We start from the raw sequence: 27,124 nt of genomic DNA, 5'->3' as shown, positions 1-27,124 counted from the left end.
ATAATGAGCCGTGCACCTGTGTGACATCATATGACCAGGGATATAACGAGCCCTGCACCTGTGTGACATCACATGACCAGGGATATAATGAGCCGTGCACCTGTAAGACATCATATGACCAGGGATATAACGAGCCGTGCACCTGTGTGACATCTCGTGACCAGGGATATAATGAGCCGTGCACCTGTATGACATCACATGACCAGGGATATAACGAGCCGTGCACCTGTGTGACATCATATGACCAGGGATATAACGAGCCGTGCACCTGTGTGACATCTCGTGACCAGGGATATAATGAGCCGTGCACCTGTATGACATCACATGACCAGGGATATAACGAGCCGTGCACCTGTGTGACATCACATAACTAGGGATATAATGAGCCCTGCACCTGTGTGACATCACATGACCAGGGATATAACGAGCCCTGCACCTGTGTTACATCTCGTGACCAGGGATATAACGAGCCGTGCACCTGTGTGACATCACATGACCAGGGATATAACGAGCCGTGCACCTGTGTGACATCACATAACTAGTGATATAATAAACCGTGCACCTGTGTGACATCACATGAACAGGGATATAACAAGCCGTGCACCTGTGTGATATCACATGACCAGGGATATAACGAGCCGTGCACCTGTGTGACATCACATTACCAGGGATATAACGAGCCGTGCACCTGTGTGACATCACATGACCAGGGATATAACAAGCCCTGCACCTGTGTGACATGACCAGGTATATAACGAGCCCTGCACCTGTGTGACATGACCAGGGATATAACGAGCCCTGCACCTGTGTGACATGACCAGGGATATAACGAGTCGTGCACCTGTGTGACATCACATAACTAGGGATATAATGAGCCCTGCACCTGTGTGACATCACATGACCAGGGATATAACGAGCCCTGCACCTGTGTTACATCTCGTGACCAGGGATATAACGAGCCGTGCACCTGTGTGACATCACATGACCAGGGATATAACGAGCCGTGCACCTGTGTGACATCACATTACCAGGGATATAACGAGCCGTGCACCTGTGTGACATCACATGACCAGGGATATAACGAGCCCTGCACCTGTGTGACATGACCAGGGATATAACGAGCCCTGCACCTGTGTGACATGACCAGGGATATAACGAGCCCTGCACCTGTGTGACATGACCAGGGATATAACGAGCCCTGCACCTGTGTGACATGACCAGGGATATAACGAGCCCTGCACCTGTGTGACATGACCAGGGATATAACGAGCCCTGCACCTGTGTGACATGACCAGGGATATAACGAGCCCTGCACCTGTGTGACATGACCAGGGATATAACGAGCCCTGCACCTGTGTGACATGACCAGGGATATAACGAGCCGTGCTCCTGTGTGACATGACCAGGGATATAACGAGCCCTGCACCTGTGTGACATGACCAGGGATATAACGAGCCCTGCACCTGTGTGACATGACTAGGGATATAACGAGCCCTGCACCTGTGTGACATGACCAGGGATATAACGAGCCGTGCTCCTGTGTGACATGACCAGGGATATAACGAGCCCTGCACCTGTGTGACATGACCAGGGATATAACGAGCCCTGCACCTGTGTGACATGACCAGGGATATAACGAGCCGTGCTCCTGTGTGACATGACCAGGGATATAACGAGCCGTGCTCCTGTGTGACATGACCAGGGATATAACGAGCCCTGCACCTGTGTGACATGACCAGGGATATAACGAGCCGTGCAAAAAGTTTCCTGTTGCATGCAGAGATCTTTTTTTTTTTACCCGAACACCAACCACAACGTCATGACAATTTTGCAGCGCTTTGATCGGAACTTACCTGAAAACCAACGGTGTCATGACCAAAACCTTTAGCGCTATGAGACTTTTTAATCTGTACCTGTACGATATGGGTCGAACCAGGCCTATTAGAGTGAAAGCCCGCTGCCTGCGATTGAACTGCGCAAGCGCGGCTTCCTAAGGCGTTGCTATGGCACCGCCTGAGCCTCAGAACCTCCGGCCGCCGTCCCGGAAGTGACGTAGGCGGGACTTCCGGTTTGACCGCAAGCGTGGTAAGTTGAAACTCTATGATATGGGGAACACGCTGAAGGGAAACCGGCGAGCCCCCTACATGTTTGGATGACGTCACGAGGGGCGGGACAGGCCGCTATTTAAGCGGCTCACATTTGGCAAGGCGTCACACGCCAACTACCCGGTGTGGACACTAGGCGCAAACGGATGGGTGAAGGCACTCCTCCCCCACCGGACCAGTCTTTATGGAACTGCCCCACTGACCTAAGGTGAGCTGGATAGAAGGAATCTATCTGGGTGTAAGGGATGCAGTGTGTATACTGATATCAGTTTAATTATTGTTCCTAGGGCAATTTACGTATGAAGTTTCTCCCTCTGATGAAACATTCTGTGGAAACGCGTCAGGGAGGTGTGACGTAACATTTAGCACAAGGGACAGTTGTTGGGACTGCCCTTGTAAGGGCGGGAGCTTTTTTTTTGGGGAATAGGGGAAGCCTAGTACAAGGTGTCACACCCCTCCCCCACTGACCTTCAGGAGAAAAAGAGGTGGCTCCGCCAAAACTATACGACTGAGACAGACAGTGACAAGTATATGGGTAAATAACACCACTGGTGGGTATCACATTGAGGTACCCCCAGGTCAGGTATGTCTTCATCTGTACCCATATTATAACTCTGGTAGTCTCTAGCAGGTGTGTACCACCTTATGCGCCTATCTTAAATAATTGTGTATATAGACATTCACTAGGGTGTTGGTGTTGGGACGTCGAGGCCTTGGGCCTATTATACTATATGTGAGTTGGCAATTTCATTTTTAATAGAAATTAATAAAGTTTGTACTTTTAACTGGTTACCTATATGCTGCTCCTATCCTTGACTAGTAACAGATTTTCAAGACCAAAAAAAATTTTTTTCTCTTTAATGCTTTTTGCTCATGCAGAGATCTAGAAACCTGTAAGGATCTGATGCATAAAGTATATTTGAAAATTTGTTGAACTTTTCATTACACAAACTCTATTAATTATTTGCTGGAAGTGGACAACCCCTTTAACTCTGGAATCTTATTGGTTGATGGACACTCCTTGGCTGGCCTGATGTCTTGGAGCATAATTTGGCCCCGCCCTCCTCTGATCGACATGATGGTTGCACAGTCTGTGTTGAGTGTGCTGTACGGTCACGTTCCACGTGTTGTATGATGTTGTCTTGCAGGCGGCAGAGTCGTGGTACCAGCTTCCGGCAGAGGAGGATGCCAGCGCTGCGATGCCCCGGGGGGAGCACACGGACTTCCCAAGCCTGGAGGAGGGCACGCTGCTCTCGGAGACGGATGGGAGGAGAGTCTTCTCTGCGGGACAGCCACACCTCGTACAGCTGGGTAGGACTTCACCAGCAAGGGCTCTGTGGGCTGCGGTAAGTAGACGCGAGGATGGTAATGGATGTCGTGTGTTCATATGACAGAGCTCCAGGACAGCTGCCTGTCTCCCTGCCTCCCCCTGCTGACCACCGACTCCAGCCCAGCACACAAGTTCTTTGAGGACACCCTGTTCCAGAAGACGGGTGTGGAGCACTTTGCTCCCCTAAGGTAAAGTCAACACCCCAAACATCCCATTGACGACACATCCCGATCACATGGTGTGTGGTGTAGCATGACCATCTTCATTGTATCTCTGCAGAGCCGAACTAGATGTGTCAGAGTTTCCCGGACATCCACCACAGTTACTGCAGATGAGTGATGTGGTGGAGCTGACCAGCAAGGAGATAACGATGGACCAAGGGGAAAGGAGCATCTCGCTGTCCCAGCATTACATGAGGGAAACCATAGGTGATAATAAAGATGTTGAGGGTCTTCAGCCGTTGTCCGCCAGCTGCGAAGAGAGGGAAGATAAAATTCTCTCTGAGACTGAATCGGCAGTCGTGAAACCTACGTCTTCTGACAATATCATTCAGCCTGTAGTAGACAACAAGGACCTGAGAAGTGACGATGGAGCTTTCTTAAGCAGCAGTGTCCCGGCCCCTGTGCTGCTGGAACTGCTGGAGAAAGAAGTGGGAATGTCAAGCAGCAGTGGAAGGTCTTCTAGACGCTCCTCAAAGTCTTCCACCACTGGTGGGACTGAGAACGTTCATGGGAAGAATTTAGAACCTGCTCCAGAACAACAGAACCTCAGCAGCTTGGATCCAGGAGCGCAACTTCATCTGAAGACAACCTCCCACCAGACATTAGAAGAGACATTTATAGACTCCAGTGAAATCGACTTTTTTAAGGATGCTGAGAAAGAAATGGAAAATTCAGGTCAATTAAACCGGTCCGGAATTACCTTAAGACACATGAAACCACAGTCCACTCAGCCTTCAAGAGACGCTCTCCACAAGCAGCTCTGCTCCGAAATCCAACAGCGACGCCAGGAGAAGGTCGTGGAAGATGCTGCTAAAAGTGGAAGAGAGACAATGGGTGATGGAAGCCCACGTGTCCACGTCACGTCCCCTTCTGAGCCAAAGGTAGATAACACAGCAGAAGCTCGCTCACGAGATGAGCTCAGTATGTCTTCTCGCTGTAGCATAGAACGTGGGCATAAAGACACCGAGATCTCACAGACAGGCAACACTCCTGTAGACGAGACTTCATTCATTGGCAGATTACCCCACCCCATCTCTCAGTCCACACCCGGAACATTTACCATGAATCTGAAACCACTCTCAGGTCGAATACAGCAAATCAAAGCTAAGCTGACTGGTTCAGATATGTCCTTAAATGAGGATCCTTCAGCAGAGTCTGCTGCCCGTAACTCTGCTCCTACTGCGGTGCCCCAATCTATCCAGAGCAGTCAAGGATATCCGGAGAGCAGTGACTCCCAAAGATCACTCTCTCCACAAAGAAGGAGGATCCAATCTCTTCCAAGTCTGAATTATATTGAAAAGGTTGGAGCATGGAATACAAACCAATCATTTGATGCCTTGGTTCTCCGTGGTTTAACAGGAGTGTCTCCGAAAAAATTGGCTTACAATGCCGTGGCTGATTCCCTAAACCGCATGCTCTCCAGACAGACAAGTAGCACTGCCGCTCCAAGGAAGGAGCTTGCAGCTTCGTTCAAAGCCACGTCCTCCATGACCAATCTAAGCCTGGCCGAGAGGGAATCCTCCACCTCTACCATTACCAGATCTCAGTCTTACAACTCTGTGTTACCCGGTAGAGATCAAAACCAAGAAGAAGCCGCCAAGTCCAAAACATCACAATCTTCTTTGAGAGGATCCTCCTCTATCCAGGATATCTCCAGCAGAGGTCCAGCCGCTGGAGACCTCCATCTTCTCACCAAGCCAACATCTTCAGAATATCAGGACACTTCACATAGAAGACCAGAGAAGGCCTGTAATACGTCCAGAAATCAGAGTCGCAACTTTGTGACAATGGATCGTTTTAGTGATGTTTCTTCTGACCAAGATTACGCCAGTGCCTCCCTTTCTAGTAGCCATGAGAAGGAGATGCTTGTGAAGGCTCTGACATCTGCAAAGCAAGACCTGACCGAGGGGGAAGGAAGCCATGACTGGTCACCTCCTGAGGACACTTCTGGGAAGGAGCAGTTGGACATAGAAGAAAGAATCCCTGTAAGTAGTGTGTTCCCAGGCCTAAATTGTGTGGTAGTGCTACGTCCCTAGAAATGAGATGAATGGGGTCCAACACATGACAATCATATGTTGTCTCGAGTTAGCTCGCAGTCACCTCAGCATCCTCAAGGAGCTCTGATCATCTCCATGCCCTCCACGTGGAGCAGCCACTAACATTTAATTTTGTTTCATAGACATATCTCAGGAATCTCGGTATTGATCAGTCTCCTACTGCTATCCTCACACCATTTGCTCCGCAAGGACCCATCCGGGAACCAGAGTTCTCCCCAACAGAACTGAGAACCATCAAGGGATCCACAGCGACCCCCAGCCGGAGCATGAGGCTTTCTGAAGGTAATAGATGATAATGCTCACAGTGTCTGTCATGTCTTACCACCATACAGCTTTTATTTTGGTTCTTCTGTCGCCCCTCACTGGTTCTGTCGCATTGTGGGGTGTAGTATTACTGTGCAGTCCTATATTATTATGTACTGTGTCTGAACCCTAGCGGGATCTAGTCCCCGTCTCATATGATTTATTTCTCCTTTTGATCAGGGGGCTCTCAGAGCGCAGTGAATATTTCCCAGTCCAGTCTGTATTCATCGACCTCCACCACCAGCGTATCCATCCCTATGGGGTCTGACATTGGGCCAGAATCTCCTTTACCTGAAATTTCTCCACAATTTGGCTTTGGGTCAACTGCTGACAGACCGATCAGCCAGGATGACACCATGCCTCGGGGTGTGAGCAGCGACCTGGCGGCTCCTGCTGCCCATGAAGAGATGTCGCCTGCCATTAAAGATCTCACATTGGCATTAGAGGGTTCCATCAATGAGGACAATGTGGAGCTGACTAGGGTGAAGCAGCTGATAGATCAGTTTGAGTCGGGCAGACCCGAGGAGATCACTTCTCATGATGTGAAGGATGCATCCTTACAAGATTACACTCAGAAACTTCCTCCCATGGATCCAGTAAATGACTCATTTGTGGGTTCCAAGACCCTCAAAGAGATCCAGAAACTCTTTGCCGAAGCAGAAAATATTGGTCTGGATAGAAGTGGTTCTAGTCTACACAGAGTGTCTCCTGTGGGGGATCCATACACCATGGCTCCTACAAGATCCTTGAACTTAGAAGACTCTCTGAATAGCAGATCAGCAACTCCTCTGGATCTCCTGGTGAAAGACATGTCCTGGGACTCTTCATTTAACAGCAGCTTCACCAGAGACCCCTCAGTAACTAAAGACTCCTCCGTGACCTCGCTCCCGAGTTCTTCTGTCCGGGACCAGTCCTATTTAGGAGAACTCATCAAGAACAGAAACACCTTGGCTGTGCCACTGACTGACTGGGGAAGGTCAGAGCCAGAAGGCAGCTGTAAAGCCACAAGTGAAAAGATGATGCCATCTACATCTGTCATAAAGAGAAGAGACCTTGTGGATGTAGCTGAGAAGATGGAACGCAGCCAGCAACTTTTAAGTAGCGTTTCAAGCTCGGTGGGAGACCTGAGAAACGCCTTGGCCTTTACAGGAACTGGTTACATCCGAGGACGGGAGACTGAGAGCGATGAAAGTAGCGGGGACTCGCTGGCTGCACGAGTTACCAGCCTCTTGAGGAAGGACGCCATGGTGGCGGTGCGGGCAGTGTCATGTGCCGAGGAAGAGGAGAGACAAGCGCGCGGTAAGTGGACCAGACACTTTATATTACATACACAGCGGATACATAGTGTCTCTGGGGTGACGGATCCCAGGCTCGTCCTTTACTCTATATGTTCCTCCTCTTCTCTTTCTTATAAGGTTCGGTGAAGCTGAAACTGACCAGTCACCAGGTGATGCCGGACACCGAACTGAGTGAGGAGGATCGTAGAAGGATTGATGAGATCAAGAGAGAACTGCTGGAGGGAGCGAAACAGAAGGTGCACATGCTGATATCATAGATGGGGGGCGTCAGTGAGGGGGGATGCGCTGTCTGATATTGGGGGCTGGGCTCGCCTTGTGTCACTTCCTTCCAGTAACATCTCCATGCTTGTTCTGCTGCAGCGACCCGTGAGGACTACAGGTAAGTACTGTGTGTGCTGTGCCTCCTCTCCACATGATCCGACCACCATTGATCCTCTGATCCGGCCACGGTTTGGTACCATTGTCACAGCTGGTTTGCTAAGGACCCATAATCTCATGACTTCTACTGCCTCATCCTTACTATTGACCAGATCTCCGCTTGATGTCCGTGAGTTGTTGGTTTTCACATGAAGCCTGAAATCCCGTACAGGCCTAATGCTTGTCACTGCTGAGAATTTGTTACAATATATCCATGTAATCCACAGTTATCTGGGCAGAAAATAATTGTGGCAAACCCTCAGCTGTGAGTAGTACTAGGTCAGGATGAAGTAGTTTTTTGTTTTTTTTTCACCAACATCAATCAGAGATCCTAAATATGATCAGATGTAAATAGTTTATAAAGGTTTTTCATGAAAGGCTGTGAACACTTTTGGAGAGGAGTTTCCTCATATGTTAGTTATTACCCTTAGTTTCAAATGACTCACAAAGTATGAGCCTAGCTCAAGGGATCTCCCTCCCCCTCTGCTGACCTGACGGCATGGGGGGTCTCCCTCTGCTGACCTGACACAATAGGGGGGTTCTCCTCTCCCCTGTGCTGACCTGACAAGGGGGGGGGGGTTTGATCTGGCGCCCCCAAAGTTAACTCTCCACTCCACATACAAAGCTTGTGTTATTCCAGTGCAGACTGCTTTGTACGGGCTATCCCCTATTCCTGCTGCTGTCTCTGGGAGGAGGGATAGGGAGAGCATAGAGAGCTGACACAGCCAGGAGATGTGAGCTGATGGCTCTGGGAGGAGGGATAGGGAGAGCATAGAGAGGTGACACAGCCAGGAGATGTGAGCTGATGTCTCTGGGAGGAGGGATAGGGAGAGCATAGAGAGCTGTCACAGCCAGGAGATGTGAGCTGATGGCTCTGGGAGGAGGGATAGGGAGAGCATAGAGAGCTGACACAGCCAGGAGATGTGAGCTGATGTCTCTGGGAGGAGGGATAGGGAGAGCATAGAGAGCTGACACAGCCAGGAGATGTGAGCTGATAGCTCTGGGAGGAGGGATAGGGAGAGCATAGAGAACTGACACAGCCAGGAGATGTGAGCTGATGTCTCTGGGAGGAGGGATAGGGAGAGCATAGAGAGCTGACACAGCCAGGAGATGTGAGCTGATGTCTCTGGGAGGAGGGATAGGGAGAGCATAGAGAACTGACACAGCCAGGAGATGTGAGCTGATGTCTCTGGGAGGAGGGATAGGGAGAGCATAGAGAACTGACACAGCCAGGAGATGTGAGCTGATGGCTCTGGGAGGAGGGATAGGGAGAGCATAGAGAGCTGACACAGCCAGGAGATGTGAGCTGATGTCTCTGGGAGGAGGGATAGGGAGAGCATAGAGAGCTGACACAGCCAGGAGATGTGAGCTGATGGCTCTGGGAGGAGGCATAGGGAGAGCATAGAGAGCTGACACAGCCAGGAGATGTGAGCTGATGGCTCTGGGAGGATGGATAGGGAGAGCATAGAGAGCTGACACAGCCAGGAGATGTGAGCTGATGTCTCTGGGAGGAGGGATAGGGAGAGCATAGAGAGCTGACACAGCCAGGAGATGTGAGCTGATGTCTCTGGGAGGAGGGATAGGGAGAGCATAGAGAACTGACACAGCCAGGAGATGTGAGCTGATGTCTCTGGGAGGAGGGATAGGGAGAGCATAGAGAGCTGACACAGCCAGGAGATGTGAGCTGATGTCTCTGGGAGGAGGGATAGGGAGAGCATAGAGAGCTGACACAGCCAGGAGATGTGAGCTGATGTCTCTGGGAGGAGGGATAGGGAGAGCATAGAGAACTGACACAGCCAGGAGATGTGAGCTGAGCTCTGGGAGGAGGGATAGGGAGAGCATAGAGAGCTGACACAGCCAGGAGATGTGAGCTGATGGCTCTGGGAGGAGGGATAGGGAGAGCATAGAGAGCTGACACAGCCAGGAGATGTGAGCTGATGTCTCTGGGAGGAGGGATAGGGAGAGCATAGAGAACTGACACAGCCAGGAGATGTGAGCTGATGTCTCTGGGAGGAGGGATAGGGAGAGCATAGAGAACTGACACAGCCAGGAGATGTGAGCTGATGTCTCTGGGAGGAGGGATAGGGAGAGCATAGAGAGCTGACACAGCCAGGAGATGTGAGCTGATGTCCCTGGGAGGAGGGATAGGGAGAGCATAGAGAGCTGACACAGCCAGGAGATGTGAGCTGAGCTCTGGGAGGAGGGATAGGGAGAGCATAGAGAGCTGACACAGCCAGGAGATGTGAGCTGATGTCTCTGGGAGGAGGGATAGGGAGAGCATAGAGAGCTGACACAGCCAGGAGATGTGAGCTGATAGCTCTGGGAGGAGGGATAGGGAGAGCATAGAGAGCTGACACAGCCAGGAGATGTGAGCTGATGTCTCTGGGAGGAGGGATAGGGAGAGCATAGAGAACTGACACAGCCAGGAGATGTGAGCTGATGTCTCTGGGAGGAGGGATAGGGAGAGCATAGAGAGCTGACACAGCCAGGAGATGTGAGCTGATGTCTCTGAGAGGAGGGATAGGGAGAGCATAGAGAGCTGACACAGCCAGGAGATGTGAGCTGATGTCTCTGGGAGGAGGGATAGGGAGAGCATAGAGAACTGACACAGCCAGGAGATGTGAGCTGATGTCTCTGGGAGGAGGGATAGGGAGAGCATAGAGAGCTGACACAGCCAGGAGATGTGAGCTGATGTCCCTGGGAGGAGGGATAGGGAGAGCATAGAGAGCTGACACAGCCAGGAGATGTGAGCTGATGGCTCTGGGAGGAGGGATAGGGAGAGCATAGAGAGCTGACACAGCCAGGAGATGTGAGCTGATGGCTCTGGGAGGAGGGATAGGGAGAGCATAGAGAGCTGACACAGCCAGGAGATGTGAGCTGATGGCTCTGGGAGGAGGGATAGGGAGAGCATAGAGAGCTGACACAGCCAGGAGATGTGAGCTGATGTCTCTGGGAGGAGGGATAGGGAGAGCATAGAGAGCTGACACAGCCAGGAGATGTGAGCTGATGTCTCTGGGAGGAGGGATAGGGAGAGCATAGAGAGCTGACACAGCCAGGAGATGTGAGCTGATGGCTCTGGGAGGAGGGATAGGGAGAGCATAGAGAGCTGACACAGCCAGGAGATGTGAGCTGATGGCTCTGGGAGGAGGGATAGGGAGAGCATAGAGAGCTGACACAGCCAGGAGATGTGAGCTGATGTCTCTGGGAGGAGGGATAGGGAGAGCATAGAGAGCTGACACAGCCAGGAGATGTGAGCTGATGTCTCTGGGAGGAGGGATAGGGAGAGCATAGAGAGCTGACACAGCCAGGAGATGTGAGCTGATGTCTCTGGGAGGAGGGATAGGGAGAGCATAGAGAGCTGACACAGCCAGGAGATGTGAGCTGATGTCTCTGGGAGGAGGGATAGGGAGAGCATAGAGAGCTGACACAGCCAGGAGATGTGAGCTGATGTCTCTGGCTGTGTACAGGAGTCGCCAAGACTGGCAGCAGGTGTGACTATAGAAGCTGCAGCTAGTGTTGTTAGTAGCAGCAGGACTGTGCATTAATATATTTATATTTCAGGATTAAAGCTCTGCCTGGTGTTCCGTGAGGGGGGGTCCTCACACTGCTGTGCACTTATCTCTGTGCATTGAACTGTTCAATAGTCCTTCTCTGCTGACCGGCTGCTGTAGTAACTAAGATCTGTGGACCAGCTTAATGCAGCGAGCTAAGTTCACATTAATGTAAGGAAACGCCTTCTGCAATCTCAGAATATAAATCCATACATCACAGTCCTGCTGCTACTAACAGCATACACAAAGGTCAGATTGCACATCTCTCCAGGGACAATACATAGAGCTGCCTGCAGTTTGTATTGGTGACACCTACTGTCACATCGCTTTCAAGGTTTTCCCGAGTGTCTTCACATATGGTGGGTATCTTCTCCATGTCCATGTTTTCCCGCATGTTGTGTTGTATTTTCAGAGTTTGCTTTGCATGGACCCGGCTCCTGGAAGCAGCTGCAGACTTGTTCTTGTGTGGTTTTGGCCGGTAGTGGGAGATGAGGGTGGTCTAGTGTGATCTAGGTGCTGTGGAGAAGTCCTTGCCTCTCGCTCAGCCTTAGCCCCCAGTGATCTACAGTTGGTGCAGAACTACAACTCCCAGGATGGCCTGACCCATGTGGGTGGTAGTGTTTTTATCAGAAGTTCTAGATAGAAACTTCCATGAAATTACTGAACCTTTATGTGCAAATCCCCCAAAAATCCAAGAACTCGCCACCCGTACACCAGATACATCAGTAGCTTCCCTTCATATGTAACACAAAGCCTCTTCCGGGGCGCAGCGATGATCCCCCACTTTTTGTAGTCTTTTCTATAAACATAATGCAGCCTTTGAATGTGGATTGTGAATGGTCCTGAGATGATCCGCCTGATGCTCACAGATATGGGCTGAGGGGTTTCCTGGAGCTTCCTGTAACCATTCACTTTGTGCAATTAACGAGTTTACAAGACGCAACTGTGCCGACCATGACCCCGAGGTCCGGAAGAAGTATTTATAGGCTTCATTCAGCGCAGCCTCCTTTCATTCGCACCTTGTTGTTATTATGTCGTCCTTGTAGAAATTGCCTTTTTATCCCTTGTGAGATATTTATAACAGCGAGAGCTTCAGAGCGCAGAACGTAGGATCCTGCCTCACACAAAGGAAAGAAGCGGAGGCGGCAGCGGGCGGCCATGATTAGGAAGATCTCTCCATTCAGAATGCCGTAAATAGGAAGCGTCACCTCTGTGTGTTATTGATAGAAGGAAGTCCAGGAATGGTAGGCAAAGCTGTGCAGAAGGTTCTTCATCCATCCCACTTATCATTCGTGCAATAGACAGTGAGTCCTATCTGTTCTGAGGTCATAGTGGAGGCCAAGAATAGGACATTGAGATGTTCTTCTTGGCCATAGTGGCTGCTGTGAGACCTTCCGAGGATGAGTTCTTTGTGGTGATGGTTTGGGTTAGAGGTGTAGGACACTTCGGGGTGGTGGTACACTCCTACTCTTCTTTACTCGTTGTATTTGCTCACTGCTATATCTCACTATCATTTCTAGGATTATTCTCAACTCCACAAAATGAGCTCTTCAGAAGACATAGGAGGCTTCAGATTACAGCTGACCCCATCACCTTCACAGCAACCCATCACCGACTCCCATGACTTTGTGGAAGACCGCAAAAATATAAACTCAAGCATTAAACGTGATCCTCTGTATGGAGGAATGACTAAAGATGTGTCCGACAAGCCTCCAACCACAGGAGATTTCCAACAAGATTTGATAACCGAGCATCACACTCAAGAAGCCTGGACAACCAATGTTAGCGAGCTGGACAGACAAAGCCTACTGCTTGTGAAGTCATCAGACGAGGCCACAAAACCAATATCTTCCATCACGTTTTCCTCTCGTAAGCGCTCCTCTCCTCCCTCCACTTCTGATCGAGGATCTCCAGCTGTTCCTTCTGATTTACCAGTAATCTTGGATAATTCGCTTAACAATGAAGATTTTGCCTTACAACCTCCTCCTGTACCGACAGTGTCAAATAATATCAGTCACAGATATCATGCAGACCTTGCACCGGCTGGTAAAGCTGCAGATACGACCCTTGTGACTTCTCTACCATGGCGGCCTAAGGACTCTATAACCCAAGAGTTCCCAGCCGTAGATAAAGAATACTCTGCAACTTCATCCATTAAAGGGACTTCTGATCCATCACCTGAGAGGCTGACCACTTTCTCATGGCCAGAAAAGGAGAATCGGGATCCTGCACATGATAATATCAACTCAGAGGTTTCTTCAGGCAGAAGTCATCTGGTAAGGACTGATGGTGGCAAAGACCGACTGAGAGCATCTGGTGAACGTAAGGCTACTGGAGATGGATTGGTGTCTGTATCTACGCTTGAATCCCAAACAAAAGCAATGACATCTTCTCCTACTCGTAAAGCCCTCTCTTGTATCCATGTGACCATCTCTCCCAAGGAGGACATGAAAGTTCTTGATGTGTCTAAAGCCTTAGTGACCCTGGATAGTGATAATGGTTTGAATGTGAATACATCTGCTAACCTCTCCAGGAATGACCCGATTCTAAGCAAGAACAACCTCTCTGCAGGTCCAGAAGCCTACAGTCCCATCCTGTACCCTACAGGAGGCAAAATGTCAGTTCTAGAAAATAAACAATATATGGACAAGGAAAACCTTGCTGACAAATCGATGCAGTCTGACAGAAGACGCTCTCCGTTATCTGATGCCACCACCCAGATAACCACAGAGAGTCCTCAGAAAACCACCTTTTCAGCCGAGATCTTTGTTGAGGGATCATTGAAAGAAGCCTCCACATCTTCTATCCTGAAAGTCCCCCAGACACCTGAACGGCAGATGTCCCCTCGCACTCCTCTATCCTGCCTGTCCCGGGCCACTGGTGAGCACAATCTGATTTGTAGATCTGCCATGTGTTCTGATGTAGAGCTCCGCCTCAGGTATATTATTTATAACACAGGGTGGGGGTATCTGGTGTTGTCTTAAAAACAAGGTATGGTGGACCATCAAAACATAGCGGAAGGAGGGGGGGTTGTATGCTTGTGGCTACAGTCAGTTACCTTCATGGCAAGTTCTAATCAAGTCAGCGACCACCAGACAATAGAGGATGACATTGTTAATCTTTGTGGTGCAGATCAACCCCTGCTGCTGCCCTACCGACCTCCGGGCAGCCCTGAGCTGTTCTACGTGCCCGTCATGGAAGGAGGGTCCAGGATGTCCCCTGTCAGCACCGTTGAGAGCTCCCACCCAGGTAATGTCTATCACTCCCACCATCCTGAAGTCTGGTGACATGGAAAACTTCATATTAATGGCTGTCATTGGCCCGTCTAGTCATCCCAGCTCTTACATGTCCTGTGTACTCACTACAGGATCCAATGACGCAATTTCACCTAAGTTTCCCTTGGACGTATTGGGGTCCGCCGCAGGAAAGTTACCAGACCCCTCTATACCCAGACACAGAGAGGGCATCTACAGCAAGGAGACCAGCCCAAAATCAGCTGAGCAGAACCTGACACAAGGTGAGTGATGGACACAACTCTTTGACTCTGTAGACCACTCACAATGAAGAACGTATCGCACTATATAGACACTAAACCTGCTGTGACATGAGACTGTCTTTCTTCCCTCTAGGTTGGACTGATGAGCGGAGATGGTCCCAGCATCCATCAGGACCTTCTCTACAGAACGATCAGACAGAGAAGGATTGTAGGGGCTTCAGTAAATTGTCCTCCAGCACTGTCCATGCTCGGAGGCCGCAGCGGCATCAAGCGACTTCCATGGAGGATAATGAGTTCCTGCCTTTACAGCCAGAAATAGATTATTCCCAAGATCAATCAGATCTCCAGCATCCGGCAAGATCCCGGACTCTGGAAGTGATGAAGAAGAAAACCTACTCCTCGACTACTAGCGACTATGCTGGACAAAGTCACAAGAGCGGACATATCCATGGAAAGCAGAGCATATCGCCCAGCACCGGCCAGGACAGGAGCATTTACAGAAGTCCAAGCGTTGCCTCCAACCAGAGCCTGGACGATCTGTGGGTGCGCTATACAGAGACCAGGAGAAGACGAGGGACCGAATCCAGCAACAAGCTGGAGGTGTCCCTGGTGGAGCGCCTAGACCGCCTGGCACGGCTGCTGCAGAACCCTCTGCCTTACTCACTAGTGTCATCTAAAGACGAGAAGCCGGACCAGACCCATGAGAAGAAATCTGCCCGGGAGCAGTGGTACAGCAGGAAACTGGAGGCCACACAGTCTGTGGATGAGGGCTCAGTGGGTAAACCCTCCGAGGACAGCGCTGACATCTGCTCACTACATTCAGACCTCTCTGAGATGAGAAGTACGGTGACAGATAGTGCCACCACAGATTCCCAGGCAGGCACAGAGGTCTCTTCAGGGACCGGCTCTGTGTCCACCATAGACACCATCAGACTCATTAAGGCGTTTGGACCTGAGCGGGTTATCCCCTCATCAAGGCTCAGTCGTCTCTACAGCACTATCGACCTACAAAAAAAACGGACTGAAAAGGCTAAGGCATCAAAAAGGACATCTGCGGGCCACAGGGAGTCCAGGGTGGAGATGCAGGAGCTCCAGAGGACTCAGGTAGTGGGACGGGATCCTCTGATCATTGTACAGGAACCTCTTACCTTGTGATTAGTTGGTGACTGTGTCTTTGTCTTGATAAGGTGGCGGATGGTGAATCTCTCGCCTCGTCAGATTTATGGGAACCAAGTCCAGCGCTACGAGAGAAGAAGAGCAGCAGGGGGGTGAACAAGGGCATCCAGGCAGGTGGGTTACCTCCGCACCGGCATCCTGGTGCCTCAGTCTCTTGTTACCTCGCTCTGCAGAGGGTCCATGGAAGTGCGGGGGTCACCCTCTCCAGATTTGGCCCTCACTAACACTGAGTGCTTCTTGTAGGAGAGCTGGAGATTGTGATGAGCGCCACCAAGAGGAACACCAGAGATGTGGGGACCACATTCCCATCTCCAGGAGACCGGCTGACGACTGTGGCAGCTCCCAACATGGAGACGAGAAGAACATCCAAGAGCAAAGTGTCTACAGCCTCTCACCCACCAGGTGGGAATCATACTCGTATCACCTGTAGGATGTACCTGTAGATATTATCCCACTTTTCCTGAATCCTGAACAGCAGACGATGTGTATAATCGGGTCGGTAGGAGCCCCCTGTATTATGATCTGGTCGGTAGGAGCCCCCTGTATTATAATCGGGTCGGTAGGAGCCCCCTGTATTATAATTGGGTCGGTAGGAGCCCCCTGTATTATAATCGGGTCGGTAGGAGCCCCCTGTATTATAATTGGGTCGGTAGGAGCCCCCTGTATTATAATCGGGTCGGTAGGAGCCCCCTGTATTATAATCGGGTCGGTGGGAGCCCCCCCTGTATTATAATCGGGTCGGTGGGAGCCCCCCCTGTATTATAATCGGGTCGGTGGGAGCCCCCTGTATTGTAATCGGGTCGGTGGGAGCCCCCTGTATTGTAATCGGGTCGGTGGGAGCCCCCTGTATTGTAATCGGGTCGGTGGGAGCCCCCTGTATTGTAATCGGGTCGGTGGGAGCCCCCTGTATTGTAATCGGGTCGGTGGGAGCCCCCTGTATTGTAATCGGGTCGGTGGGAGCCCCCTGTATTATAATCGGGTCGGTGGGAGCCCCCTGTATTATAATCGGGTCGGTGGGAGCCCCCTGTATTATAATCGGGTCGGTGGGAGCCCCCTGTATTATAATCGGGTCGGTGGGAGCCCCCTGTATTATAATCGGGTCGGTGGGAGCCCCCTGTATTATAATCGGGTCGGTGGGAGCCCCCTGTATTATAATCGGGTCGGTGGGAGCCCCCTGTATTATAATCGGGTCGGTGGGAGCCCCCTGTATTATAATCGGGTCTCCTTTTTGTGATCTTGTACAGGGCTGAGCTGGTTTGTGCCGGCTGAAGACCTGAAGTCTGAGTCCAGGAAGGAGAATAAACCAAGTTTCCCGAGAGGTCCAGGACTTGCCTGGTACGAGGCAATGACCACCATCAAGCCCTGGAGAGAGCCTCTGCGGGAGAAGAACGAGCAGGATCCCATCACTGGGAGACTAGAAGACCCCAACCATAGGGTCAGAGTCCCCACCAGCGCACAGCACAAGCCATTCATCAGAGTCACCCTGCAGGTGAGGAGAAGTGCAGGGGGCAGCCTGGGGGTGGGGGGAGGGCTCAGGGGTGGGGGTAGCAGGCTGTGGGAGCATCCTGGGGGGAGGGCAGGCTGTGGGAGCATCCTGGGGGGGGAGGGCTCGGGTGGGGGGGAGCAGGCTGTGGGAGCATCCTGGGGGGGGAGGGCTCGGGTGGGGGGGAGCAGGCTGTGGGAGCATCCTGGGGGGGGAGGGCTCGGGTGGGGGGGAGCAGGCTGTGGGAGCATCCTGGGGGGGGAGGGCTCAGGGGTGGGGGGAGCAGGCTGTGGGAGCATCCTGGGGGGGAGGGCTCAGGGGTGGGGGGGGGGAGCAGGCTGTGGGAGCATCCTGGGGGGGAGGGCTCAGGGGTGGGGGGGGGAGCAGGCTGTGGGAGCATCCTGGGGGAGAGGGCTCAGGGGTGGGGGGGGGAGCAGGCTGTGGGAGCATCCTGGGGGCCTCAGGGTGAGGGGCTGCTCTTATATTCTCATCTCTTAGGAGTCTCTGCGGTGTCATCGGCCGGACTTCATCTTTCGCTCTGGTGAGAGGATGAAGAGGCTGCAGCTTCTCGCTGAGGAACGGAAAATGCAAAGCGTCTTCCAAGGTGAACGAGACGAGCTCTTCAACCGAGCGGCCAGAGGCCGGGACCCCCAATACACAGGTGATTACTGGGGGATCTAGAGGAAGGGACCCCCAATACACAGGTGATTACTGGGGGATCTAGAGGCCGGGACCCCCAATACACAGGTGATTACTGGGGGATCTAGAGGCCGGGACCCCCAATACACAGGTGATTACTGGGGGATCTAGAGGCCGGGACCCCCCAATACACAGGTGATTACTGGGGGATCTAGAGGCCGGGACCCCCAATACACAGGTGATTACTGGGGGATCTAGAGGCCGGGACCCCCAATACACAGGTGATTACTGGGGGATCTAGAGGCCGGGACCCCCCAATACACAGGTGATTACTGGGGGATCTAGAGGCCGGGACCCCCAATACACAGGTGATTACTGGGGGATCTAGAGGCCGGGACCCCCAATACACAGGTGATTACTGGGGGATCTAGAGGAAGGGACCCCCTATACACAGGTGATTACTGGGGGATCTAGAGGCCGGGACCCCCAATACACAGGTGATTACTGGGGGATCTAGAGGCCGGGACCCCCAATACACAGGTGATTACTGGGGGATCTAGAGGCCGGGACCCCCAATACACAGGTGATTACTGGGGGATCTAGAGGCCGGGACCCCCAATACACAGGTGATTACTGGGGGATCTAGAGGCCGGGACCCCCAATACACAGGGGATTACTGGGGGATCTAGAGGCCGGGACCCCCAATACACAGGGGATTACTGGGGGATCTAGAGGCCGGGACCCCCAATACACAGGGGATTACTGGGGGATCTAGAGGCCGGGACCCCCAATACACAGGGGATTACTGGGGGATCTAGAGGCCGGGACCCCCAATACACAGGGGATTACTGGGGGATCTAGAGGCCGGGACCCCCAATACACAGGGGATTACTGGGGGATCTAGAGGCCGGGACCCCCAATACACAGGGGATTACTGGGGGATCTAGAGGCCGGGACCCCCAATACACAGGGGATTACTGGGGGATCTAGAGGAAGGGACCCCCGATACACAGGTGATTACTGGGGGATCTAGAGGCCGGGACCCCCGATACACAGGTGATTACTGGGGGATCTAGAGGCCGGGACCCCCCAATACACAGGTGATTACTGGGGGATCTAGAGGCCGGGACCCCCCAATACACAGGTGATTACTGGGGGATCTAGAGGCCGGGACCCCCAATACACAGGTGATTACTGGGGGATCTAGAGGAAGGGACCCCCTATACACAGGTGATTACTGGGGGATCTAGAGGAAGGGACCCCCAATACACAGGTGATTACTGGGGGATCTAGAGGCCGGGACCCCCAATACACAGGTGATTACTGGGGGATCTAGAGGAAGGGACCCCCAATACACAGGTGATTACTGGGGGATCTAGAGGAAGGGACCCCCAATACACAGGTGATTACTGGGGGATCTAGAGGCCGGGACCCCCAATACACAGGTGATTACTGGGGGATCTAGAGGCCGGGACCCCCAATACACAGGGGATTACTGGGGGATCTAGAGGCCGGGACCCCCAATACACAGGGGATTACTGGGGGATCTAGAGGCCGGGACCCCCAATACACAGGGGATTACTGGGGGATCTAGAGGCCGGGACCCCCAATACACAGGGGATTACTGGGGGATCTAGAGGCCGGGACCCCCAATACACAGGTGATTACTGGGGGATCTAGAGGCCGGGACCCCCAATACACAGGTGATTACTGGGGGATCTAGAGGAAGGGACCCCCAATACACAGGTGATTACTGGGGGATCTAGAGGCCGGGACCCCCAATACACAGGCGATTACTGGGGGATCTAGAGGAAGGGACCCCCAATACACAGGTGATTACTGGGGGATCTAGAGGCCGGGACCCCCAATACACAGGGGATTACTGGGGGATCTAGAGGAAGGGACCCCCAATACACAGGTGATTACTGGGGGATCTAGAGGCCGGGACCCCCAATACACAGGGGATTACTGGGGGATCTAGAGGCCGGGACCCCCAATACACAGGGGATTACTGGGGGATCTAGAGGCCGGGACCCCCAATACACAGGGGATTACTGGGGGATCTAGAGGCCGGGACCCCCAATACACAGGTGATTACTGGGGGATCTAGAGGCCGGGACCCCCCAATACACAGGTGATTACTGGGGGATCTAGAGGAAGGGACCCCCTATACACAGGGGATTACTGGGGGATCTAGAGGCCGGGACCCCCAATACACAGGGGATTACTGGGGGATCTAGAGGCCGGGACCCCCAATACACAGGTGATTACTGGGGGATCTAGAGGCCGGGACCCCCAATACACAGGTGATTACTGGGGGATCTAGAGGCCGGGACCCCCAATACACAGGTGATTACTGGGGGATCTAGAGGAAGGGACCCCCAATACACAGGTGATTACTGGGGGATCTAGAGGAAGGGACCCCCAATACACAGGTGATTACTGGGGGATCTAGAGGCCGGGACCCCCAATACACAGGGGATTACTGGGGGATCTAGAGGAAGGGACCCCCAATACACAGGTGATTACTGGGGGATCTAGAGGCCGGGACCCCCAATACACAGGTGATTACTGGGGGATCTAGAGGCCGGGACCCCCAATACACAGGTGATTACTGGGGGATCTAGAGGCCGGGACCCCCCAATACACAGGTGATTACTGGGGGATCTAGAGGAAGGGACCCCCTATACACAGGGGATTACTGGGGGATCTAGAGGCCGGGACCCCCAATACACAGGGGATTACTGGGGGATCTAGAGGCCGGGACCCCCAATACACAGGTGATTACTGGGGGATCTAGAGGCCGGGACCCCCAATACACAGGTGATTACTGGGGGATCTAGAGGAAGGGACCCCCAATACACAGGTGATTACTGGGGGATCTAGAGGCCGGGACCCCCAATACACAGGTGATTACTGGGGGATCTAGAGGAAGGGACCCCCAATACACAGGTGATTACTGGGGGATCTAGAGGCCGGGACCCCCAATACACAGGTGATTACTGGGGGATCTAGAGGCCGGGACCCCCAATACACAGGTGATTACTGGGGGATCTAGAGGCCGGGACCCCCAATACACAGGTGATTACTGGGGGATCTAGAGGCCGGGACCCCCAATACACAGGGGATTACTGGGGGATCTAGAGGCCGGGACCCCCAATACACAGGGGATTACTGGGGGATCTAGAGGCCGGGACCCCCAATACACAGGTGATTACTGGGGGATCTAGAGGAAGGGACCCCCAATACACAGGTGATTACTGGGGGATCTAGAGGCCGGGACCCCCAATACACAGGTGATTACTGGGGGATCTAGAGGCCGGGACCCCCAATACACAGGTGATTACTGGGGGATCTAGAGGCCGGGACCCCCAATACACAGGTGATTACTGGGGGATCTAGAGGAAGGGACCCCCAATACACAGGTGATTACTGGGGGATCTAGAGGCCGGGACCCCCAATACACAGGTGATTACTGGGGGATCTAGAGGCCGGGACCCCCAATACACAGGTGATTACTGGGGGATCTAGAGGAAGGGACCCCCAATACACAGGTGATTACTGGGGGATCTAGAGGCCGGGACCCCCAATACACAGGTGATTACTGGGGGATCTAGAGGCCGGGACCCCCAATACACAGGTGATTACTGGGGGATCTAGAGGAAGGGACCCCCAATACACAGGTGATTACTGGGGGATCTAGAGGCCGGGACCCCCAATACACAGGTGATTACTGGGGGATATACAGGAAAGTGGTAAATAGTACAGACCCTCCGGTCGCCATCCACAGGTGCAGCTTCATAGGGAAAGCAGAGGAGTTCATGGCTGAATACTCCCTTCCTGCCCCCCCCCCTTCACGCGCCCTCCTCCTCACTTGCTGCCCCCCCCTTGTTCTCCTCCTCACTTGTTGCCCCCCCCCTTCACGCGCCCTCCTCCTCACTTGCTCCCCCTCCCCCCTTGCCCTCCTCCTCCCCCTCCCCCCCCTTGCCCTCCTCCTCCCCCTCCCCCCCTTGCCCTCCTCCTCCCCCTCCCCCCCTTGCCCTCCTCCTCCCCCCCTTGCCCTCCTCCTCCCCCCCTTGCCCTCCTCCTCCCCATCCCCCCCTTGCCCTCCTCCCCCTCCCCCTCCCTCCTTCTCATGTTTCCTCTTGCTTTAGCTTGCAGATTATTGCAGCAGAACCGATCCGTCCCAAAGAAGGAAATGATCCAGAGATCTAAGAGGTGAGACCCCGGGCCGTGATCACTGCGGATACTGAGCAGGGGACGGTGTGTGGGGGATGGGCTGCTGGTGGGGTCCGTACAGAAGCTTCAGATTCCATTTATTCATAGGATTTACCAGCAGCTCCCGGAAATCAGGAAGAGGAAAGAGGAAGAGAAGAGGAAAACACAATACGAGAGCAACCGGCTCAGGGCTCAGCTCTACAGGAAGGTGCGAATCCTCGACACTGCCACCGGGGGGCGGCACCCCTCCCCCACCCCTGCCACCAGGGGGCGGCACACCCAACACTGCCACCAGGGGGCGGCATTCCCCCACCCCTGACACTCCCACCAGGGGGCAGCGCCTCCCCGATACAATAGTCCTGTACTCCCACCGGGGGGCGGCACCCCTCCCCCGACACTGCCACCGGGGGGCGGCACCTCCCCTGACACTCCCACCAGGGTGCACCACCTCCCCCATATAATAATGATCAGCTGTAAGGAGTCTGTAATGAAGCTTTATTGATAATCCTTGGTTCCATTACAGCAAAAAAAATGTTAAACTCCAATTGTCACTGGGGCCAAAAAAAATAAATTGTCTAGAACTTCAGTTATAAAATATACAGTTTCGACTTACATACAAATTCAACTTAAGAACAAACTGCCGGACCATATCTTGTACATAACCCAGGGACTACCTATACTCCAACCAGGGGGCGCCACCTCCCCAACACTTACAGGCAGCACCCACAAAAATACTTACCCAGATCTTGCCACAAGCAGCGACACCTCTGATTACTGATATAACCCTACTAAAGGATTCCCAGCAGCACAGAGGATGTCAGGAGCCATGTATAGAGATGAATGGGGCTGACCAACCCCCTCCCATGGGCAGGAGAAAGCAGTCGCTTACTCATCACTGACATCCTCTGTGCTGCTGTGGAACCTGCACCATGTTGTTTTTATATCATTTCTCCCTTGTATTTTCTTGCAGAAAGTGACCAATCACATCCTGGGCAGGAAGACCCCCTGGACCTGACCCCTCCTCCTCCATTATGTGACTGCACGGGCTCCACCCTTATTTTTCTAGTAGATATTTATTATTTTTATATTTTTTATGGTGTTTTTTTTTTTAATTTAAATAAATTTAATATATTTACCTCCACATGGATCTGTCCTGTACTCCAGTCACTTCCACCCCCTCCCCCCCATGTCTCAGCACCAAAGCTAATCTCTAGTCACTGACAGCAGGCAGAGATACAAAAAGGCCAAAGGGGGTGTGACAATGGGAAAGCTTTATTGGCACAGTAGTGATAGCTGACGCCTCCTGGCTGTGGTACAAATGGTATAGTCCAGCGGACGCAGCCGTCTCTTCACAGGGTGATGCTGGTGCTCAGCATCCTGCAATACCAGAGGCCTCCTTCAGATGGTGCGGTACCGGCAGTACACTCCGGGGAGCGCTGTAGTCTCTGGATGGTGCGGTACCGGCAGTACACTCCGGGGGCGCTGTGGTCTCTGGATGGTGCGGTACCGGCAGTACACTCCGGGGGCGCTGTGGTCTCTGGATGGTGCGGTACCGGCAGTACACTCCGGGGGCGCTGTGGTCTCTGGATGGTGCGGTACCGGCAGTACACTCCGGGGGCGCTGTGGTCTCTGGATGGTGCGGTACCGGCAGTACACTCCGGGGGCGCTGTGGTCTCTGGATGGTGCGGTACCAGCAGTACACTCCGGGGGCGCTGTGGTCTCTGGATGGTGCAGTACACTCCAGGGGCACTGTGGTCTCTGGATGGTGCAGTACACTCCGGGGGCGCTGTGGTCTCTGGATGGTGCGGTACCGGCAGTACACTCCGGGGGCGCTGTGGTCTCTGGATGGTGCGGTACACTCCGGGGGCGCTGTAGTCTCTGGATGGTGCGGTACCGGCAGTACACTCCGGGGGCGCTGTAGTCTCTGGATGGTGCGGTACCGGCAGTACACTCCGGGGGGGCGCTTGATGGTGCGGTACCGGCAGTACACTCCGGGGGGCGCTTGATGGTGCGGTACCGGCAGTACACTCCGGGGGGCGCTTGATGGTGCGGTACCGGCAGTACACTCCGGGGGGCGCTTGATGGTGCGGTACCGGCAGTACACTCCGGGGGGCGCTTGATGGTGCGGTACCGGCAGTACACTCCGGGGGGCGCTTGATGGTGCGGTACCGGCAGTACACTCCGGGGGGCGCTGTGGTCTCTGGATGGTGCGGTACCGGCAGTACACTCCGGGGGGCGCTTGATGGTGCGGTACCGGCAGTACACTCCGGGGGGCGCTTGATGGTGCGGTACCGGCAGTACACTCCGGGAGCGCTGTGGTCTCTGGATGGTGCGGTACCGGCAGTACACTCCGGGGGCGCTTGATGGTGCGGTACCGGCAGTACACTCCGGGAGCGCTGTGGTCTCTGGATGGTGCGGTACCGGCAGTACACTCCGGGGGGCGCTTGATGGTGCGGTACCGGCAGTACACTCCGGGGGGCGCTTGATGGTGCGGTACCGGCAGTACACTCCGGGGGGCGCTTGATGGTGCGGTACCGGCAGTACACTCCGGGGGGCGCTTGATGGTGCGGTACCGGCAGTACACTCCGGGGGGCGCTTGATGGTGCGGTACCGGCAGTACACTCCGGGGGGCGCTTGATGGTGCGGTACCGGCAGTACACTCCGGGGGGCGCTTGATGGTGCGGTACCGGCAGTACACTCCGGGGGGCGCTTGATGGTGCGGTACCGGCAGTACACTCCGGGGGGCGCTTGATGGTGCGGTACCGGCAGTACACTCCGGGGGGCGCTTGATGGTGCGGTACCGGCAGTACACTCCGGGGGGCGCTTGATGGTGCGGTACCGGCAGTACACTCCGGGGGGCGCTTGATGGTGCGGTACCGGCAGTACACTCCGGGGGGCGCTTGATGGTGCGGTACCGGCAGTACACTCCGGGGGGCGCTTGATGGTGCGGTACCGGCAGTACACTCCGGGGGGCGCTTGATGGTGCGGTACCGGCAGTACACTCCGGGGGGCGCTGTGGTCTCTGGATGGTGCGGTACCGGCAGTACACTCCGGGGGGCGCTTGATGGTGCGGTACCGGCAGTACACTCCGGGGGGCGCTTGATGGTGCGGTACCAGCAGTACACTCCGGGGGGCGCTTGATGGTGCGGTACCGGCAGTACACTCCGGGGGGCGCTGTGGTCTCTGGATGGTGCGGTACCGGCAGTACACTCCGGGGGCGCTGTGGTCTCTGGATGGTGCGGTACCGGCAGTACACTCCGGGGGGCGCTTGATGGTGCGGTACCGGCAGTACACTCCGGGGGCGCTGTGGTCTCTGGATGGTGCGGTACCGGCAGTACACTCCGGGGGCGCTGTGGTCGCTGGATGGTGCGGTACCGGCAGTACACTCCGGGGGCGCTTGATGGTGCGGTACCGACAGTACACTCCGGGGGCGCTTGATGGTGCGGTACCGGCAGTACACTCCGGGGGCGCTGTGGTCTCTGGATGGTGCGGTACCGGCAGTACACTCCGGGGGGCGCTTGATGGTGCGGTACCGGCAGTACACTCCGGGGGCGCTGTAGTCTCTGGATGGTGCGGTACCGGCAGTACACTCCGGGGGCGCTGTAGTCTCTGGGTGGTGCGGTACCGGCAGTACACTCCGGGGGGCGCTTGATGGTGCGGTACCGGCAGTACACTCCGGGGGCGCTGTAGTCTCTGGATGGTGCGGTACCGGCAGTACACTCCGGGGGCGCTGTGGTCGCTGGATGGTGCGGTACCGGCAGTACACTCCGGGGGCGCTTGATGGTGCGGTACCGACAGTACACTCCAGGGGCGCTTGATGGTGCGGTACCGGCAGTACACTCCGGGGGCGCTGTAGTCTCTGGATGGTGCGGTACCGGCAGTACACTCCGGGGGCGCTGTAGTCTCTGGGTGGTGCGGTACCGGCAGTACACTCCGGGGGGCGCTGTAGTCTCTGGGTGGTGCGGTACCGGCAGTACACTCCGGGGGCGCTGTAGTCTCTGGATGGTGCGGTACCGGTAGTACACTCCGGGGGCGCTGTGGTCTCTGGATGGTGCTTTACCGGCAGTACACTCCGGGGGCGCTTGATGGTGCGGTACCGGCAGTACACTCCGGGGGCGCTGTAGTCTCTGGGTGGTGCAGTACCGGCAGTACACTCCGGGGGCGCTGTAGTCTCTGGATGGTGCGGTACCGGCAGTACACTCCGGGGGCACTGTGGTCTCTGGATGGTGCGGTACCGGCAGTACACTCCGGGGGCACTGTGGTCTCTGGATGGTGCGGTACCGGCAGTACACTCCGGGGGCACTGTGGTCTCTGGATGGTGCGGTACCGGCAGTACACTCCGGGGGCACTGTGGTCTCTGGATGGTGCGGTACCGGCAGTACACTCCGGGGGCGCTTGATGGTGCGGTACCGGCAGTACACTCCGGGGGCGCTTGATGGTGCGGTACCGGCAGTACACTCCGGGGGCGCTTGATGGTGCGGTACCGGCAGTACACTCCGGGGGCGCTGTAGTCTCTGGATGGTGCTTTACCGGCAGTACACTCCGGGGGCGCTTGATGGTGCGGTACCAGCAGTACACTCCGGGGGCGCTGTGGTCTCTGGATGGTGCGGTATCGGAAGTACACTCCGGGGGCGCTGTAGTCTCTGGGTGGTGCAGTACCGGCAGTACACTCCGGGGCGCTGTAGTCTCTGGGTGGTGCGGTACCGGCAGTACACTCCGGGGGCGCTGTAGTCTCTGGATGCTGCGGTACCGGCAGTACACTCCGGGGGCGCTGTAGTCTCTGGATGGTGCAGTACACTCCGGGGGCGCTGTAGTCTCTGGATGGTGCAG

General features: G+C 54.4%; 1 protein-coding gene across 1 annotated transcript in view; it reads left to right on the top strand.

Moving 5' to 3' along the window:
• Positions 1-23,437, top strand: part of ALMS1 (ALMS1 centrosome and basal body associated protein) — a 31,312-nt gene extending 7,875 nt beyond the window's left edge. The window contains exons 2-18 of the mRNA XM_072126417.1: positions 3,254-3,416; positions 3,500-3,623; positions 3,715-5,641; positions 5,836-5,995; positions 6,197-7,315; positions 7,432-7,550; positions 12,803-14,162; positions 14,415-14,531; positions 14,650-14,799; positions 14,912-15,882; positions 15,966-16,068; positions 16,198-16,356; positions 17,199-17,443; positions 17,936-18,098; positions 22,231-22,294; positions 22,403-22,502; positions 23,265-23,437. Of these exons, the coding sequence (XP_071982518.1) occupies positions 3,254-3,416; positions 3,500-3,623; positions 3,715-5,641; positions 5,836-5,995; positions 6,197-7,315; positions 7,432-7,550; positions 12,803-14,162; positions 14,415-14,531; positions 14,650-14,799; positions 14,912-15,882; positions 15,966-16,068; positions 16,198-16,356; positions 17,199-17,443; positions 17,936-18,098; positions 22,231-22,294; positions 22,403-22,502; positions 23,265-23,309 (7,089 nt within the window). The 3' untranslated portion in view covers positions 23,310-23,437. The remainder of the gene's footprint in view (positions 1-3,253; positions 3,417-3,499; positions 3,624-3,714; positions 5,642-5,835; positions 5,996-6,196; positions 7,316-7,431; positions 7,551-12,802; positions 14,163-14,414; positions 14,532-14,649; positions 14,800-14,911; positions 15,883-15,965; positions 16,069-16,197; positions 16,357-17,198; positions 17,444-17,935; positions 18,099-22,230; positions 22,295-22,402; positions 22,503-23,264) is intronic.
• Positions 23,438-27,124: the final 3,687 nt, after the last annotated feature.

This window comes from Engystomops pustulosus, chromosome 1 (genome assembly GCF_040894005.1).
Source record: "Engystomops pustulosus chromosome 1, aEngPut4.maternal, whole genome shotgun sequence".
Lineage (NCBI taxonomy): Eukaryota > Metazoa > Chordata > Amphibia > Anura > Leptodactylidae > Engystomops > Engystomops pustulosus.
Note: the sequence above shows the minus strand (reverse complement) of the source record. Positions and strands in the feature narration are given on the sequence as shown.